Source organism: Triticum dicoccoides, chromosome 3B, assembly GCF_002162155.2.
Source record: "Triticum dicoccoides isolate Atlit2015 ecotype Zavitan chromosome 3B, WEW_v2.0, whole genome shotgun sequence".
NCBI lineage: Eukaryota > Viridiplantae > Streptophyta > Magnoliopsida > Poales > Poaceae > Triticum > Triticum dicoccoides.
In genome coordinates this window covers 631,329,669-631,349,470 of record NC_041385.1, presented here as the reverse complement: position 1 = coordinate 631,349,470, position 19,802 = coordinate 631,329,669, and the positions used below count along the sequence as shown (strand labels likewise).

The window sequence follows — 19,802 nt, the reverse complement described above, 5'->3', positions numbered from 1 at the left end:
GTCACCGCTTGACACCTTGATCTCCATCGTAGCATCATTGTTGTCTCGCCAACTATTGCTTCTACGACTATCGCTATCGCTTAGTGATAAAGTAAAGCAATTACATGGCGAGTGCATTTCATACAATAAAGCGACAACCATATGGCTCCTGCCAGTTGCTAATAACTTTGTTACAAAACATGATCATCTCATACAACAATTTATATCACATCATGTCTTGACCATATCATATCACAACATGCCCGGCAAAAACAAGTTAGACGTCCTCTACGTTGTTGTTGCAAGTTTTACGTGGCTGCTATGGGCTTCTAGCAAGAACCGTTCTTACCTACACATCAAAACCACAACGATTTTTCATCAAGTGTGTTGTTTTAACCTTCAACAAGGACCGGTCGTAGTCAAACTCAATTCACTAAAGTTGGAGAAACAGACACCCACCAACCACCTGTGTGCAAAGCACGTCGGTAGAACCGGTCTCATGAACGTGGTCATGTAATGTTGGTCCGGGCCGCTTCATCCAACAATACCGCCGAATCAAAGTAAGATGTTGGTGGTAAGCAGTATGATTATTATCACCCACAACTCTTTGTGTTCTAGTCGTGCATATCATCTACGCATAGACCTGGCTCAGATGCCACTGTTGGGGAACGTAGCATGCAATTTCAAAAAAAATCCTACGATCATGCAAGATCTATCTAGGAGATGCATAACAACGAGAGGGGAGAGTGTGTCCACGTACCCTCGTAGACCGAAAGCGGAAGCGTTAACTTAACCCGGTAGATGTAGTTGAACGTCTTCTCGAGTCAACCGATCAAGTACCAAACATACGGCACCTCTGAGTTCTGCACACGTTCAGCTCGATGACGTCCCTTGATCTCTTGATCCAGCAGAGTGTCGATGGAGTCAATGAGTTCCGTCAGCACGACGGCGTGATGCCGGTGTTGGTGATGTGATCCGCGCAGGTCTTCGCCTAAGCACTGCGATGATACTATCGGAGGAGTAAACGGTGGAGGGGGGCACCACACACGGCTAAGACAATGTTGTGACTATTGGGGTGCCCCCCTACCCCTGTATATAAAGGAGGAGAGGAGGGGGCGGCCGGCCTAGAGGGGGCATGCCGAGGGGGGAGTCCTACTAGGACTCCCAGTCCTAGTACGATTCCCTTTTCCTATTCTGGAGAAGCAAAGGGGGAAAGGGAGAGGGAGTAGGAGATGGAAAGGGGGGCCGCGCCCCCACCCCTTGTCCAATTCGGATTGTCAAAGGGGGAGGGTGGCACGCCACCTCCTGTAGCATGCCCTCTCTTCTCCACTAAGGCCCATGTTGGCCCATTATTTCCCTGAGGGGTTCCGGTTACCTCCCGGTACTCTGAAAATCACCTGAAACATTCCGATGTCCGAATGCAACCCTCAAATCTATCAATGTTCATATCTTGACCATTTCGAGACTCCTCTTCATGTCCGTGATCTCATCCAGGACTCTGAACAAACTTCGGTCACCAAAACATATAACTCATAATACAAATCGTCATCGAACGTTAAGCGTGCGGACCCTACGGGTTCGAGAACTATGTAGACATGATCGAGACACATCTTTGATCAATAACCAATAACGGAAACTGGATGCTCATATTGGTTCCTACATATTCTACGAAGATCTTTATCAGTCAAACCGCATAACAACATACGTTGTTCCCTTTGTCATCGGTATGTTACTTGCCTGAGATTCGATCGTCGGTATCTTCATACCTAGTTCACTCTCATTACCGGCAAGTCTCTTTACTCGTTCTGTAATGCATCATCCCATAACTAACTCATTAGTCACATTGCTTGCAAGGCTTATAGTGATGAGCATCACCGAGAGGGCCCAGAGACACCTCACTAATACACGGAGTGACAAATCCTAATGTCGATCTATGCCAACCCAACAAACACCTTCGGAGACACCTGTAGAGCATATTTATAATCACCCAGTTACGTTGTGACGTTTGATAGCACACAAGGTGTTCCTCCGGTATTCGGGAGTTGCATAATCTCGTAGTCAGAGAAACATGTATAAGTCATGAAGAAAGCAATAGCAATAAAACTTAACGATTATTAAGCTAAGCTAACGGATGGGTCTTGTCCATCACATCATTCTCTAATGATGTGATCCCGTTCATCAAATGACAACACATGTCTATGGTCAGGAAACATAACCATCTTTGATTAACGATCTAGTCAAGTAGAGGCATGCTAGGCACACTTTGTTTGGTCTATGTATTCACACATGTACCAAGTTTCTGGTTAATACAATTCTAGCATGAATAATAAACATTTATCATGATATAAGGAAATATAAATAACAACTTTATTATTGCCTCAAGGGCATATTTCCTTCATTTATATGCTATTTTATAGGGTCTTTTACATCTGTGTCCCTAAATCGAACCCACTACTCAAATTTGCCCCTAGTTTCAAAGTCTGCTCAAATTTGCCCCTCCGCCGTTATGTGCCCTTACAGAAATGCCCCTCCGTGCCGTTTCCGTCTGGTCAAAGCCGTTTGACCGCTATCTGGCTGTTTCCTTCACATTTTTGCCCTTATCTCGATGTCTCACTTACTGGTGGGGCCATTCTCAAAAAATAAAACAGAAGATCCCTTTCTCTCACCCCTCTCTCACACACACACTTACAGGTGGACCCAAGTAGAAAAAATAATAAAAAAGAAAAAGGAAAAACTATCTCTCTCTCACGTCTCTCTCCCTGCCCAACGACGGGCAGACGACCAATCTCTCTCTCTCAACTCTGGCGAGGGTGTTGAACTGGCGCCGCCTCCGTCGCTGGTCCCTGCTGACACCACTACCCTCTCGCCCTCGTTCTCTCTCTGCCCCTCGCCCTTTTTCTCTATCCCATCCTCTAGCCCTCTCCCGCAAGCCAGCCGGAGGCTGCCCCGTCGCCGTCGTCTGTCCAGCACATGGCCAACGGCAACCCCAAGCGTCGCTACCTCGCCAGGGTGCTCTTACGACATAACATCATCGCCCCAGACGGCGAATTTGACCAGAGAAGTCCAGGACCGAGCGCCAGGACGCATCTGCCCCGCCTCCATCCTCGGACCGCCGCCTTCGATTTGATGTCGTTGAAGCACGCCGGCGGATCCCAGCCGCTCCCAGGGCATCATGGTGTACAGCAGAAGACGTGGGCGTCCTCCATAGCAAGCCCCATGACCTCGGGTCATCTTTCTAGCGAGCTCTGAGCTCTGCCATGTCCGCCATGGTCGAAGTCCTCGCTGCGGTCTTCCCCGAACCCCAGCAGCATCGCCAACATGCTCATTGTGAGCTCCAAAATTTCACACACCCGGTTACCCTCTCCCTCCCCCTCACATGGTAGCTCTCCATCTTGCGCCGCCCAGAGCCACCGCGCGAATGGTCGCCGCCGTTTGCTCCGGCAACTATATGGTCTGAATAAGCCATCCATGGATGCGGTACAGCTAGATATATCGCCTGGTTCCCTCCGTTGACATCGCCGCGGCCTTATGGCGTACGTCCGCTGAAGAATTTGGTCGCCGCCGGCAACCCATGGCCTAATACACTGTTAATTAAAACAATGTATTTTAGAAATAAATAATAAGACAATGACATGTGGGCCGGATATCTAGTTTGACCGGTCCTTATCTAGTTTTATTTTTTCTTTTTATTGGTTGGGGCCCACATGTCAGTGTGTGTGAGAGAGGGTGAGAGAAAGAGTTTTTTTTCCTGAGTGGGTCCCACATGTAAGTGACACATGGAGGCAGGGGCAAAATGTCCAATAGACGCCCCGTTGACGGTCAAACATCTTTGACCAAACGGAAACGGAACGGAAGGGCATTTCTATAAGGTCACCTAACGGCGGAGGGGCAAATTTGAGCAGACTTCGAAACTAGGGGCAAATCTGAGTAGGTGGTTCGACTTAGGGACAGAAATGCAAACCTATTAACCTAGAGCCCAGTGCCAGTTTTATATGATTTTTGGACTAACTTAGGGACAGAAATGCAAACCTATTTTATATGATTTTTGGACTAACCTATTAACCTAGAGCCCAGTGCCAGTTTCTTTTTCTTTCATTGTTTTTGAGTTTTACAGAAAAGGAATACCAAACGGAGTCCAAATGACCTGAAAATTTATGGTGATTTTTATAGACCATAAGAAGCCCCCGAAGCAAAAGTGTTGGGCCAGAAGAGTCCCGAGGCCACCACAAGGATGGAGGGCGCGACCTCCTAGGTCATGCCCCCTGTCTTGTCGTTGACTCATGGACCCCCCTGACTTGTTCTCGACGCCAAAAATTCCTATAAATATAGAAACCCCCAGAAATAAACCTAGATTAGGAGTTCCACCACTGCAAACCTCTGTAGACACGAAAAAACAGTAGCTATGTGTTTAATCTCTCTCTCTCTCTCTCTCTCTCTCTCGTGTTCTTGATTCGGCATGATCTTGATGTACCACGAGCTTTGCTATTATAGTTGGGTCATATTATGTTTCTCCCTCTCTACCTTGTGATGAATTGAGTCTTTTCCTTTGAGGTTTTTTGTGTCAGATTGAATCTTTGGATGTGAGAGCACTTGATGTATGTCTTGTGATGGGATATCCGTGGTGACAATGGGATGTTCTATTGATCCACTTGATGTATGTTTTGGTTATCAACTTGCGGATTCCCGTGGTGACATTGGGGTAATCTATGCGTAGGGTTTGATACGCGTTTTCATATTCCTTTCTCCGATAGAAATCTTGGGATACTCTTGAAGTTCTTTGTGTTGGATTGAATATTATGAATCTGAAGTTGTTTGATGCATATCGTATAATTTACCCACGGATACTTGTGGTGACATTGGAGTATCTAGGTGACATTATGGTTGATTGATGTGTGTCATATGGTGTTATTTTACTATGAACTCTAGGGTTGTTTGTGACACTTATAGGAATAGGCCAATGCATTGATCAGAAAGAATAACTTTGAGGTGGTTTCATACCCTACAAGCAATTTCATCTTATGTTATCCATGATAGGAACTTTGGAGTGATTCTTCATCGCACGTTGAGGGATTGTTATATGATATAATTATGTTATTATTGTTGAGGGAACTTGCACTAGTGAAAGTATGAACCCTAGGCCTTGTTTTCAAGCATTGCAATACCATTTTTGCTCACTTTTATTACTTGCTACCTTACTGTTTTTATAATTTCAGATTACAAAACCTATATCTACCATCCATATTGCACTTGTATCACCATCTCTTCACCGAACTAGTGCACCTATACAATTTATCATTGTATTGGGTGTGTTGGGAACACAAGATACTCTTTGTTATTTGGTTGCAGGGTTGTTTGAGAGAGACCATCTTCATCCTACGCCTCCCACGGATTGATAAATCTTAGGTCATCCACTTGAGGGGAATTTGCTACTGTCCTACACAACTCTGCGCTTGGAGGCCCAACACGAGTCTACAAGAAGAAGGTTGTGTAGTAGACATCAACGAGTCTTGTCGTCGGTCGTAGTCACCCTTAGCCGAGCCCGCTGTTGGCCCCCGCTCACCCTAGCCGCATCCAAGGCGTGCCCGCCGCTGGCCACCTCCACTGCCGGCCGGGCCGTGGTCATGGTCGTGCCTGCGCGCGCGCGTGCAAACCGGCCTCTGCTAGCCCATTGTGTCATTGCCAGTGGGGCACGGCCCCTTTTAATTAGCTACTAAAAAATATCACTAACCCCCACTCTAACCCTAATAAAATGTGGGTCCCGATGCTAAATAAATCAAATTAGTTAAAATAAATAATTGTTAGTCAATGACAGACTGGCGCCGTTTGTCAGTTTGACCAAGTCAACAGTTGACTGTTGACTGGCTGTTGACTAAGTCAACTAGACCTTGGCCCCACATGTCATTCACTATGGCTAGCCAAAAGTGGGTGCAAAATGTATTTACTATTTTTTTGAATTATTTAACTAATCCAGTAATTCCAGAAAATCATTTAAACTTTGAAAATCATATAAAATAAACCATAACTTGATGAAAATAATTTACATATGAAAAGTGATCAAAAAAATAAGATGAATCTGAGTATGCCATCCACATACCTGCCACATGGCCCCAACACAGCAAACATGGAACCTTCCCCTCCAGATCGTCTGGCTGATAAATGCCTAGAGGCCAGATATTTTCCCACTCCGTCTGTAACGCGTAGCACTGCGTTAGGTCACCCCTAACACCGCGTATTGCTATGTCATGCTCTGTGATGCATTTGTTTGCTTTATATTTATTGTTTCTTCCCCCTCTTCTCTCTGGTAGACACCGAGACCGATGCTGCTCCCGAGTACGACTACACTCTTGACGACCAGCCCCTTCCAGGAGAGCTTCCAGGCAAGCAAAACTTCCTTGACCATTCCTATATATCACATTCGTTCTCTCTCATGCTTGCATTAGAATTTGCTACTATATTTGATTGCTCCTATTCTGATGCATAGCCTGATTTTGTAACCTACTATTGTTACCTTACCTGTTATCCTATATGCTTAGTATAGGTTGAGTAGTGATCTATCAGTGACCCCTCACCTTGTCCCTGTTGCCCCCGCTTCATCACAAATGACTCGATCGACGTGATTGATATGCAGAGCCGACACATCACCGCATACCCCCTTAGTTGTACGACTCTGCAGAGGTACTATCGATTATCGAGGGTGATACCTCGTAACGCACTCCTAATGATATCTCTGTAGTGTAGTTAATTGATCGTCGATTACGAAGGGTGATTCCTTCTTCACCACTCCCGACGACGACTCTGTCGTGCAACACCTTAAGTGTGAATCCTTAGAGGGTGATTCCTCCAAGTTCACCTTAACGGTTACATCGAGTGGGAATCCTTCGAGGGTGATTCCTCGGATTCCCCTTTGATGTTTTAGACACACAGTTACCTTGACTTTACCTCAGAACCTTGTTGAAGTCGGGACGGCCCCCAGGGGTACCCGCGAGAAATGTGAAGTCGGGTTGACTGTGAGGGTACCCACGAGAGTTAATGTTCCCGCATGACTGGAGGGACAGACGGTACCACCCCGGTAGAGGTGGACCTGAGTTCCCGACAGTCTCTTGTGAGTCGAGTTGACCTAGAGGGTACCCGTGAGATAATTATGCGGCATGGCCGTGCATTCTTAGCCCTTGTCGTAAGTCGGCGAGACGGGGCGACGGGACCACAGATCGTGGATCATTGTTCGTCTTCGCATGCTCCCAAGATGCTAACGGTCTGGATATGTGATCCAAGTAGGCCTCTAGCCTTTTTGCACTGACCATCACGAGGGAATAAGTATGGGCACTTTGGGTCGTAAGATTCTTCCGAAAGCTCACTGACGTCAGCAGTTTAGCGGGGCACGCCCCGTTGGACGGGAACCACCCATGCTTGGATTAGGGGGTCGGTCTGCTCCAGGCCGCATTTGTAGTGTGCAGGATTGCAAAGGACGATTGGCCCATGACCCCTTCGCATTTAGATTGTAGACCGACGTGCTGGCCTCTTGTTGAGCCTAGGTAGGACTATAGCGTGTCGATCAGCCAAGGTCGTCATGACCCAGGGAAGTGTGTTCGGCCGGAGTTAATCGAGCGTGTTGGGTAAGTTTGTGCAACCATGCAAGGAAGTTAATCTATTCAAATAGCTATGTCCATGGTAACGTACGCTCAGAGTTGTATCCCGATCTATACAACTAGAACTGGGTATTGGAGACACAAATGGATGTGAAGGCTCCGAGATTGCTTTCTCGCGGGAAGTCGAGGAAGGATCTCTGGGTGTTATTACAATATACTTATTACTTTATAATATGCTAATCTGCACTCTTCTATGTTGCAAGATGCTTCAAGATGTTAGTCTTCGATAGGCTAGGCCTTTCCCTTCTCTTTTGGCATTTCTGCAGTTCAGTCCAAAGATATAGCCCCATTCCTTTGATACTGATGCATACTTAGCATAGATCTGATGTAAGTCTTGCGAGTACTTTGGATGAGTACCCACGATTGCTTTGCTACCCCTTTTCCCCTATACCTGATTGATGTGATCAGATGACGGAGTCTAGGAGCTAGCTAGCACCACTGATGACTACTACTACTACATGGAGACCGCTGACGGCCAGGGGTAGTTAGGAGGCTCCCAGACAGGAGGCCTTACCTTTTTTTATCGTTGTTGTTGTTGTTTTTGCTAGCCTTCTTAAGGCAGACTTGTTTACATTATGTGTGCCTTGTTTACATTATGTATGTACTCAGATATTGTTGCTTCTGCTGACTCGTTTGTATTCGAGCTTATGTATTCAAGCCCTCGAGGCCCCTTATAAAGTTTGTATGACTTAAATTTGAGTCTAGAGTCGTGTTGTCATATCTTCCCGTGAGTCCCTGATCTTGATCATGCACATTTGTGTCTATGATTAGTGCATGATTAAGTTGGGGGCGTCAGACCTCTCAGCCTACATTGCTTGGAATCTTTGGAGATAACGAAGCAAAAGGTTTTTGAGTTTAATGAGATAACCATGTTGGCTTTCGCAGGTCTAATTTGGGGCGATGTCAAGATGCTGAATGAGGCATCCATGGTGCCACCGCCGGGTGTGAGTGCTTACACAGTGTTTGTTTTTCTGTAGGGTTTTTTCTCGGTATTTATGGTTGTAAATATGTAATTTGTATCCTTTTCTCATCTATATAATGCAAAAGTGTTTTTCCTCGTCTATTCACGTTGAAAAAGATTACCACACTTACTAGCATCGGTAGCATGTTGACCCAGTCAATGGAGAATATCCACCCCCTACTTATGTATTTCGTTAGAGCATCTACAGCCGGGGGCTTCAAACCCGTCTCGAACGTCGGGACGGGCTGATCGGTCAGTGACCGGCCACAAAAAACCAACCACCCGGGCGCCTCAAACCGTCACCAGATGCTTAGGTTATCCGGCGCCCCTCATATCCAGCCCAAATACGGGGCGGCCTGAGCGCGCCCGGGCGCGTCCGCCATGTCAGCCCAGCCCACTCCGACCCTACATATATCCCCTCTAACGAACCCTAGGCCTTAGTCCACTCCACTCTCTCCGTCCTCTCCTCTTCCCAATCCGTCATCTCCTCTTCCCAATCCATCCTCTCCTCTTCCCAATCTTTCATCTCCTCTTCCCAATCCGATCCATGGCGGACGACCGCAGCGGTTCCGACTCTAATGGCAACGAGAGCGATGTCGAAGTGGTCGCTCTCCGCATTGCTTTGCGCAGCACCCGTCTAGATTAGGGCGGCAGCAGCGGAGGCAACTCACGGAGCGACGCACCGTCCCCCTTCGTCCGTCGACACAGTGCGGACGACGTTGTCGGGCTGTCCCGTCCAGCGCGCAGCACCGGCGGGAGCACCGCCCACTCTGCCCTACTCCAGGTACGCTGCTCTACCGCAGCCACGTCCATTCTACCTCCGGAGGGCGTCCACGGGCACCGTTGGGTGCTTGTGCCCTCGTCAGCGCCGGTCCGGCCGAGGACGTCTGAGTCAGAGGGGCGAGCCGCACAACACGAGCGACGACGCGCGAGGGAGGGCCTGACAGTAGGCGAGGCGCCGACGAGGCGCCGGGCACTCGCGCGCACGCCTATCGATCCCGAGGACGCGCTCATTGCATCCCTCCTCCAGCCCCCCGGATGTAGATGCTCTTACTCCCTCCAATCTCAAAAAAGTGTCCTAGCTACACCAACAGCGAGGAGGGCGCACAGGTCGATCCAATTGATTGTCGAGGCTCGACGGAAAGGATTCAACACTTCACCATATTTTAGCCCAAACTACATTCTCGGTTTCACATATGTTTAGGCCTCTTTTGGTTTGTAGGATTTTATAGGAATTCTACATGATAGGATTTGCAAAGAAAAAATTACTTTGAAGCCCTTTGATTTGTAGGAATGAATTCATATTCCTATGTAGAATAGGAATCAATCCTTCATATTTTTGAGAAAAAAACATTAGCTTAGGCCCTGTTCGGGACGTAGGGGAGGAAACCGAAGGATTGGATAGAAACAGAGGAAATGGAAAGGAATAGAAGTATAAAACAGAGGATAGAAAAGGGTTGTACCATGCTGCAGAGTTGGCGTTCGGAATACAGGAAGAGCAACCCCAGGAAATCAATCAACGTGGGTCCTATTTGATGATTTTCTATATCTGACCCAAACTCTGTGTACGTGGGTCCTTGCATGCACATATCAACTCAACGTGGGTCCCAATTTGCATGGTTCAGCAGCTTTTTGCTTCTACTGCCTCGGGCCTACGCGAAAACATGGGCTCTCAGTGGATGTTTATTTTCTTAGAAAATGAAGGGTGGAGAAACTTTCCTCAGGAATTTGAAGGGTCGATTCCTTTGTCCAGAACGGTGCTAAAAGTGAAAATTCCTTGGAAACCGTGTTCCTGTATTTTTCCTCTAGTTTTCCTACGTCCAACAGGCCCTTAGACTCAATGAAAAATCCCTATCCTATGCATCAAATGATATCTCTTTCTCTATAGAAAATGTGATGCATGTTATCCCACTTCTTATGACTTTTCTATTTCTATGACATTTCTATCCTATTATGAACCCAAGGAGGCCTTATGCATTTTGCTGGATAGTGACAGCATTTTTTGTGCGTGCAGACACAACGAGAATGCGTCTGATACACGACACATTCTTGGTAGATGGACAGAATCACACAATACATTTTCTAATCACTTGTTCAAGGTGCCAAGTCGTCCAAGAAACGTTTTTAAATCCGTCTTCTCCCGTGCGTGCACAACTGAGATGATGACTCAACAGTCCAACGCTGCAGTCACCTCTCTTCCCCAGCAGGTACGATATGATTCTGACAACGACGTGTCATGCCGACGCGTCACACGATTCCCCGGGGATGACGAATCAGTTTGGCTGTGCAGGAGAGTTCACTGTTCGCCTCCGGATGGAGATCGTGGACACGCATCCACGCATCTCGAAGAACTTCACCGTCATGAACAGCCGACCGTAGAAATGCAGGGAAGTGTTCTCAAGAAAAACTACTCGCCTTGTATCTGAAGCTCCCGACTCGGCGGGAAAGAAAGAGCTGATTACATGTGCATGACTGCATGCCATACGTATACGTCTCCTTTCATCGGCCGACGGCATCCTCTTTCCGCGGTTCTCGTTGAACACGTATGCAGTTCGTTGGGCCAGAGCTCATATATAATTCTCTGAATATAAGCATGGTTTTCTACCGATGCATACGCAACGCTGATCCGAACTTTGACTCCACCAACCCGATCATCCTCCGTGTCAACAACCAAAGATACTCTCTGTTTCTACCTTGCACAACAAAGCTTCTTTCATTTTTCTCTCGCTGGCTTCCAGACCTGGGTCGTCATGTATGTGTGTGTCCTCACTTCAACGACCCCATCCACCCGTGGAATATCCTCAATTCCTCGCGATCCACGTTGTTTCGCATCGTCCATCGTCAAGTGGTCCGGCACAGCCACCTTCCATCCATCACTCCGGGACGCAGCGCGGCAGCGGTCATTGCCCTGTCCCCGTAGCGACGGAAACAAGCGGGACCGTTCCCGTCGGCACCGTAGTACGCCAGCCACAGTTACCCGCCGTCGCTGCCGCTTCTTTCCCGCAAAGATAAGAGCGGCCGTCGCGCGCGCTTGCGGCCGTGTCAGTGGCACTCGAACGACGGGAAAGATCGCCGCCAGTCCGGCGTGGCAATGCGTGACTCTCCGGCGCTCTCCGGCCACTTGTTCCAATCAGAACCAGTGGCGTCGGCGAAGTAGGCCGCTCTGTGGTCGAGACTCGAGAGAAACGGATGTGGAAAAATGCGAGACGGTGGTGGTCCACTCGCTTGGCCCGTCGAAAGCAACGGCGGCGACCAGGACGCACGCCGGAGGGGAGGTGATCCCAGCCACACCGCACGTTTTCCGTCAGCGAGTTTGCTTGCCAGCCCCAACTAATTGCACCCGCCCTCGTGCTATCAAATCAAAATGCTACCAAATGCTCTCCTGCTTGACTCTGCCACTCGAATATTTGACCACTTTTTAGTTGATAGTTAGCCCCACTTTGATTACTAAAATGATTCCCGGAGGCATGCCTACGGATATTCAGATAGTTTGTTCCCTCCCTGCCCTTCTTGACTTCCTGCTACAAAATTCCATGTTGCGGACGAACTCCCATGGGATCGAGACGAGAGTCTCGTGGTCAGGATATGTCATGTGCTCAACTTGTCTGTTTCTTCTGCCTCCAGGGGAGAAGCATGCGGTACAACCAACAACATATGGACCATATTACCACTCCTAGATTATCACATTAAGGCTGGTCACAATGGAAAGGAACTTAGGGGATAACATCACACACTTCAATACAATTTTGTTTATGTGGTACGTATTTAATGAAGAGAGAGGTGCTTGTGGTAACTAGCTAAGTTACCGGAACATCACACACTTCAAAAAACAATGAGTCTATAACCTAATAAATACATCGTTGCATGACACTACATAGATGTTCTTATCCACTATGAAGATAGTAATATAGTTTAGGGAAGTGTAAAGTTACTAACTTACTATGTTCTTGCCCATTGTGACCAGCCTAAACTGTTCCCGTATCCTACATGCCGCACACGGAGCCATGAGGATTCGTATCCTCTCAAATCAATGCCCCTCCCTGCCACGGTGCCACCTTTCCCCGGATAGCCGGCCCGCAGGAAGCAGCTCGTAGACCAAACGCACCAGACCCAGGAGCCACCGCTTCCTACCGGGTCCACAAGCCAGGCCTCTGCCGGTGCATGGACTCGGTGCATCCAGAAGGCACGAAGCCTCCCGCAGCCCCCCTCCTCGTGCCTTTAATCGCATCGAGACGCGCCACTAATGCATTAGTAGCCGCTTAATTGGTTTGCTCGACGACGCCTTTGCCTCGCAACTCCCAACCTCCCCCCGCTTCCGCTCCCCTGCTCCCTCGTGTGGCGCCGCACAGGAAGGAACCCGGCGGCGGCTAGGGTTCGGAAATGGCGGCAAGTGGAGCCGGCGGGGAGGGCGAGGAGCTGCGGCTGCTCGCCGCCGTCGAGGCGGGCGACGCCGGCGCGCCCGCGGCGGAGAAGTCGTGGCGCCTCAACTTCGACGGATTCCGCCCGCCGGAGGCGCACCAGGAGAGGCCCGCCCGAGGGCTCCATCACCACTGCCTCGGCGTCATAGGTACTACCTCTTTCCCTGACACTGGTGCTGGCGTGCTACTTCTTTATACGACGATGCGTGCCCATGGTGCTTGGTCGATGGTGTCTCGTGATTTGGCAGCTTGGTTCTTTCGATGGGGCGGCCGCTTTATGCAGCTCGTGATGATTATAGAACTTTAACCCCCCTTTTTTTTGTTTTGTTTTTGGTTCCTAGTAAGATGAGATAAGTAGTCCATTTCGGATATGGAGATTGGGTTCTGGATACGGACGGTGGTGCTTCGCTAGATTCGACTTCCTATGCCAACTTAGCAGAAATGTGTAGATTTTCGTTGATGTTTTTCGTCTTGAGCTTCTCTGATATTGCGTATGGCCCATATGGGGAAGGGCAATCTGTGCCTTTTCGGTTCAGTTCTTTCAGTCTTGCACTGCTCATGCATATCTCCTAAAAAAGGTGATGTGTGAGGTCAGCAGAATTATCGTAGTGGGGGATTGGATGACAAGGATAAAAGGACTGTAGGATCTATCTAGGATAGCACGTGAACTCTTTGAAACTTTCCCCTTTTTAACACACATGAGGGCCCTTTTTGAAAGAAAAAAACACATGACGACATCTCACAGTGGGGGTAACATAAGTATCATGCACTTGGGACTCGCAAACATGCTTATGTGGCAGGCAATTAAAGAAAAGAGAGATGGTTATAGTAACATATGTAGATACCGTAACATAATAAATGTGATGCTACTATGTGTCATGCATGGCAATAAATGAGACCACCTATGATACTAATCTATGATACTATGCACTATGGAGGTAGTAACATAGACTAGTAACATATGCATGTTACTATATGTTACTAGTCTAAGACTAGCCACAATGGAGAGTAACATATACTCCCCACTAACGCGGATCACCAAAACGCCTGTAAATTTCCGGACGGGGCCATCAAACATTTTTAGGCCTCGAAACGCAGGTCACCAAATTGTCCGGACTGGTTTGAATGTCCAAAATCCCACAAGCTGGCTCCGGATCAGCGTAGCAACGGAGGAGTCCGGACGTCTGCCATGTCGGACTCCGAAAGCCCGGACCCACCCAAAACCCTATCTGAACCGGCTGACCGGCCTGCACGCCGCATCAGTTGGGTAGCGATGCCATGACACTTGGCAGGCCTTTCATCGACAAAGGCTCGGGCGGCAAAGACCAGAGCCGCGCGGGCGGTGTCGACGATGACGGAGGGGCCGCTACTATGCATAATTTAGTTTAGGTTTGTTTCAAACTTGTTAAATTTCGTCCTGTTTGCAGGCAATATATTGAACTTGCTAAATTTTGTGCGGACATTGGGTGATCATGGTAGGATGGCCTCCGCCCGGCCGGATGTCCGCGGTCGTGTCCGGATGTGTTCGGGGACATTTGCGGGCTGAAATCTGGTGATCCACGTTGGAGATGACCTGTGCTTCCAAATAAGATCTTTAATTCTATTTGCAGGTCAAGCTCCTGAGGATGTTGTCGCTGAATACTACCAACAGCAAGTGGAAATGCTAGAGGGTTTCAATGAAATGGATGCGTTGACAGATCGTGGTTTTCTTCCTGGAATGTCCAAGGTCTGTTCTATAAAATAAACTTCAGGCTGTGACATCAGGGAAGACTGCTAACTTAAAAGCTAAACGAAACTTATCTACCTGCAGGAAGAGCGTGAACAGGTTGCTAGGAGTGAAACATTAGCCATCCGGCTGTCAAACATTGCAAACATGGTTCTTTTTGCTGCAAAAGTGTATGCTTCAGTATGGAGTGGCTCGCTTGCTATTATAGCTTCCACTTTGGATTCTCTTCTTGACTTGTTATCAGGGTTCATCTTATGGTTTACTGCATTTTCTATGCAAACACCAAATCCCTACAGATACCCAATTGGTAAAAAGCGCATGCAGCCGCTGGTGAGTTTTGTTTGAACATGTACTTTTTATAATTCCTTTTCTAGGGAACTGTTTTTATACTCCATTCTACCAGTCTCATTGGTGTGTATTAATTAGTTCTAATTCAGTATAAGTGCTGCATACTTCAGTTACTAGTTTTACTCTTCATAGTGCTTTTGTATAGCACTAAGAAAAGGAACGCAAATGGATATTGGATCAGGAAAATAAATAAGTTAATGCAAAATCTTGAATGAAGTGGTAAAATTAGAACATATGATTGAGCTTTGTGATTTAAGAAGAAGACTTAATATTATGCTCTAACTTCTAAGGCACTCTGGGTGTTCCAGTGTTACTCTGTATTTTTGCTTTTGTTAGCTGCCACTTAGGCGTGGTCTATGAAATTGTAAGCCTAAAAACTATAGAGTATACTCCCTCCGTCCGAAAATACTTGTCATCAAAATGGATAAAAATGGATGTATCTAGAACTAATATACATCTAGATACATCTCCTTTTGTTCATTTTGATGACAAGTATTTCCGGATGGAGGTAGTACTTTCTTTCGACGCTTCCGGTTTAGTTTTGTAACTGTTAAGGCACGTCTTGTACTATTAAGCAATACCATTTTGCTTACTTTTCAGTATGTTCACAGCTTCATTATAACTTTTCTCCAGGGAATACTTGTCTTTGCCTCAGTCATGGCAACGCTTGGCCTTCAGATCATCTTAGAATCAACTCGATCACTGTTGTCTGATGTAAGTTCTTTGATTTTTGTTCGCTTCGTAATACCTTTTCTTTATCTCCACTGTCCTGAGCAGAAATTTCTCCAAGGGCATTTCTTTTCCTTCTCTAAAATCATGAGTTGTACTAACATCCCCCCTACTACTCACTGTTGCACTTCTGAACTTTCCTGTACTGTTTTTCAACATTAGGTGTGTGGGAGACTTGATCTTTCAGTATCACTAACACATAGTCCCTGCAGTTCACTAAAAGCTACTCCCTCCGTCCCAAAATAAGTGTCTCAACTTTGTACTAGCTCTAGTACAGATTTGTACTAAGCTCAAGACACTTATTTTGGGATGGAGGGAGTATCATTTTGGACATTGAGTAATTAAACTTTTAAAATTTGACTACTTATACATTTGTTCAAAAGTATTTAGAGACGCCTAAAAGTGGTGTAGATGAATTTATCTCAAAAAGTACTTTCATTGTTTCGTAGTATCTTATTAGTTTTGTTAGATTTTATAAACATATTTAAATATAAATTAGTGGACCAAGTTGTGTTTTTTAGATCATGTCAAATGTTGGTCGTTTTGGTTTATTGACATAATAAAATCTTCTGCCCACTGTATTAGTGTTCAGTACTTTCTATACTTTGATACATGTCATATCTTGCCACTTTAGGTTCGTTATATCACTTCCACGACAACAGTGTGTGTTGACTAAATAATTGCTGAAGTACCCCTCACCACTCCCATATGTAGGCTTGTTAGGTTTTGTTAAGACAAGGTTTGCCCAGGAATAACTTTATTAATATGTGCATTTTATGACATGAAATTGGTATCACTAGATTTGTTTTCAACAGTACTTCCAGCTAATCATGGCTCTGTATTAATAAAATTCTTGGTCAAAGTCTTGATCTGTATCCTTTATTGTGAACCAGAAGCCTCGTGATTTTGGCTAGCTATGTTTCCCAGTTGCCATGACCAGTGTGCTTTTGCCTACTCTGCTCCTTCTAAGAAAATAAAGATTTTGCTATAAGCACTATACTTTTCCTACTGAACCTTTTCTTGTTCCATACTTATGTACTCGGACTTATCACATTCTCACAAAAAAAAATCTGTCTGGGAAGTAATTAGCTAAATGTAGGCCATGGCAGTTGGAATGAGAGCTTCCTGAAATACTCCCTCCGTTCACAAATATAAGATGTTCTAACTTTTTGTGAATCGGATTTATATAGACATTTTTTAGTGTGTTTGTTCACTCATTTCAGTCCATATGTAGTCCATATTGAAATACTCAAAACATCTTGTAGTGACCGAGGGAGTACTTTTTTTCATCAATAGTCTGCAACCTTTGTTGTTGTGCAGTTCCCTTTCGAAGCATCATATGTAGTCCATATTGAAATACTCGAAACATCTTGTAGTGACCAAGGGAGTACTTTTTTTTCATCAATAGTCTGCAACCTTTGTTGTTGTGCAGTTCCCTTTCGAAGCACATCTATGTATCCCTTACTCTGGAACTAAGACTCTTAGATACAAACTTTAGTTCCTCCATTATAATTTTAGTTTGCTCATATTGATCCTATAATTTTCTAGGGAGGTGAATTCAGCTTGACAAAGGAGCAGGAAAAGTGGGTTGTGGACATCATGCTCTCAGTGACGCTGGTGAAACTTGCCCTGGCTTTATATTGCCGCACGTTCACCAACGAAATCGTCAAGGCTTATGCACAGGATCACATTTTCGATGTTATCACTAATATAATTGGTCTTGTGGCTGCACTACTCGCAAATTATTTCGAAGGATGGATCGACCCTGTTGGTGCAATTATTGTAAGTGGTTCCCCTTCCATCTCTTCTTTTTCTTCTTTTACATAACAACCAAATAACATGAATGATAAAGCAGACAGTATGCTGTTTTGAAATTAATAGTTGATTTTCAGAGAAAATTAATAATCGTGGGTTGGTTCCTCATTTGCAGCTAGCAATCTACACCATCAGGACATGGTCGATGACGGTGCTAGAAAACGTCCACTCGCTCGTCGGGCAGTCGGCTTCACCGGAGTACCTTCAGAAGCTGACCTATCTATGCTGGAACCACCACAAGGCCGTGAGGCACATCGACACGGTGCGCGCCTACACGTTCGGCTCGCACTACTTCGTGGAGGTGGACATCGTGCTGCCGGCGGGCATGCCGCTGCGGGAGGCGCACGACATCGGCGAGGCCCTGCAGGAGAAGCTGGAGCGCCTGCCTGAGATCGAGCGCGCCTTCGTCCACCTCGACTACGAGTTCACCCATCGGCCCGAGCACGCTCTGTCCCATGAGAAGTAGCTTCAGGATCGGCCGGTGGATGCAGCTCTGTACAGATTAATGGCAATAGTTTCAGAAATCCGGGTGTTCCTCAAGGCGTCGCAGAAAAACCTGCGGGTGCGGCACGCAATTGAAATGTGCATACTGGAGTGCCGGATCTGGCGATGTCGACGTAGATTGTGTCTTGTAAGTTGCTGTGCTACGTAGGTAGCATATATATTTTAATGTCCTATACCCTGATCATGGCCACATTTTTATTGCTGGTTCACACATGGCTATGAACAAAACTTGCAAACGGTTACTAAGCAGCAGAGGACATCAATGTAGATGCAGCAACAGGGAAGAACCAGAGGATGGGGACGTATCAGCATATATAACTCGGCACATCTCAGTTCTGTAATATGGGTGCTGATGATCGATCTCCTCGAGATTGCAAGATCACTTGGCGGCACCCGGAACTAGGGGCAGTTTAGTATCCCCCGTGGCATCAGTTGGGCCTTCGAAAAGGAACCAAATGTTGCAATTCGCAAGTTCGGACCTGATTAGAATCGGGACCTTTTGGCTCAACTTTATCCTAGTTTTGCTGAAGGAGCAACCCCTTTTTCAATTTAAAATTGGTCTAACTACGCTGAATTTCCGACCCTATAGTACTCCTTCCGTTTTAAAATAGATGACCCAACTTTATACTAACTTTAATATAAAGTTGGGTCATCTATTTTGGAACGGAGGAAGTACAATAGTAACTGGCCCATGAATAAGGGCTCCACTAGCTACCAGGTTCAGAGAAGTTTGTAAGTTCTCTTCTTTTTTTTCGCGATTCCTCAAAGACGAGATTGACGTCGCGCCTAGAATTATTCAGTGTGCTTAGTCTCACATCTGAATCAATGCATCTCTACCATAGAGTCAAACCAAACGTCAATGTCATCACTCAGATTATATGACACACCCTTAGTCGGGTCAATCTCTCCCGAGAGATGATCGAGTATGACCGAACTTGTTTCATAACTGGTTTATGTTGACCCTATATGCACATGTCTTTGTTCTTTTAGAGTCCGTAAGGATGTCTTCACAAGCAAATTTGTCGTGACACGTATCCAAAGACCAGTTGAAACTCATATTTCTAGAAGGTCCAGTCGGAATCTTTCCACTTAGGGTTCACTCGGCATATTTATGTCGAGACCCTAATGGACTTGGGGTCTAATGACAAAGTAGTTCACTATCAGGTAGGCACACGATGAGAAAAGGTCCACGTAGGCCTAGACACATGAATGCTAAGGACCCAGTGGGAGTTTTTTTTTTAAGATTTGTTTATTCAAAATGTTTTATCTCTTAAACCGTGCGTCCAAATCTTGAACCGTTTTCACTGTTGGATTCCTCACGTCGAGATCTTCAAAATTAGATCCCATGTTGATAGGTTTTGATAATTTTTTTTCACAAAAAATGGACGAAAAAACCGAACCGGAAGCACGGAGTTTTTCCCTTTCCGAAAGTCTCTCACGGAATCATAACCGTGCCTCTCGCAGAAGCAAAATCGTGCCTCTCACGGAAGAAAAAAAAAGAAGAAGAGGAAGCACAACCATGCCTCTAGGGAAAGCACAATCATACCTCTCGCGGAAGCAAAACCGTCCCTCACGCGAAAAAATAGAAAACGTGTTTTTTCATTCCTGAGAGGCACGGCCGTGCCTCTCGTGAAAGCACAATCGTGCCTCTCGCGGAATGAAAAAAAACAGAAAAC

The 19,802-nt window shown here is 46.3% G+C and overlaps 1 protein-coding gene across 1 annotated transcript; it reads left to right on the top strand.

Moving 5' to 3' along the window:
- Positions 1-12,839: 12,839 nt before the first annotated feature.
- LOC119277521 (metal tolerance protein 5-like) lies at positions 12,840-18,368 on the top strand. Its single transcript, XM_037558805.1, has 6 exons — positions 12,840-13,153; positions 14,615-14,730; positions 14,815-15,060; positions 15,712-15,792; positions 17,356-17,589; positions 17,738-18,368. The coding sequence occupies exons 1-6, from the start codon at positions 12,967-12,969 to the stop codon at positions 18,086-18,088; spliced, it is 1,215 nt and encodes a 404-aa protein (XP_037414702.1). The 5' UTR covers positions 12,840-12,966; the 3' UTR covers positions 18,089-18,368.
- Positions 18,369-19,802: the final 1,434 nt, after the last annotated feature.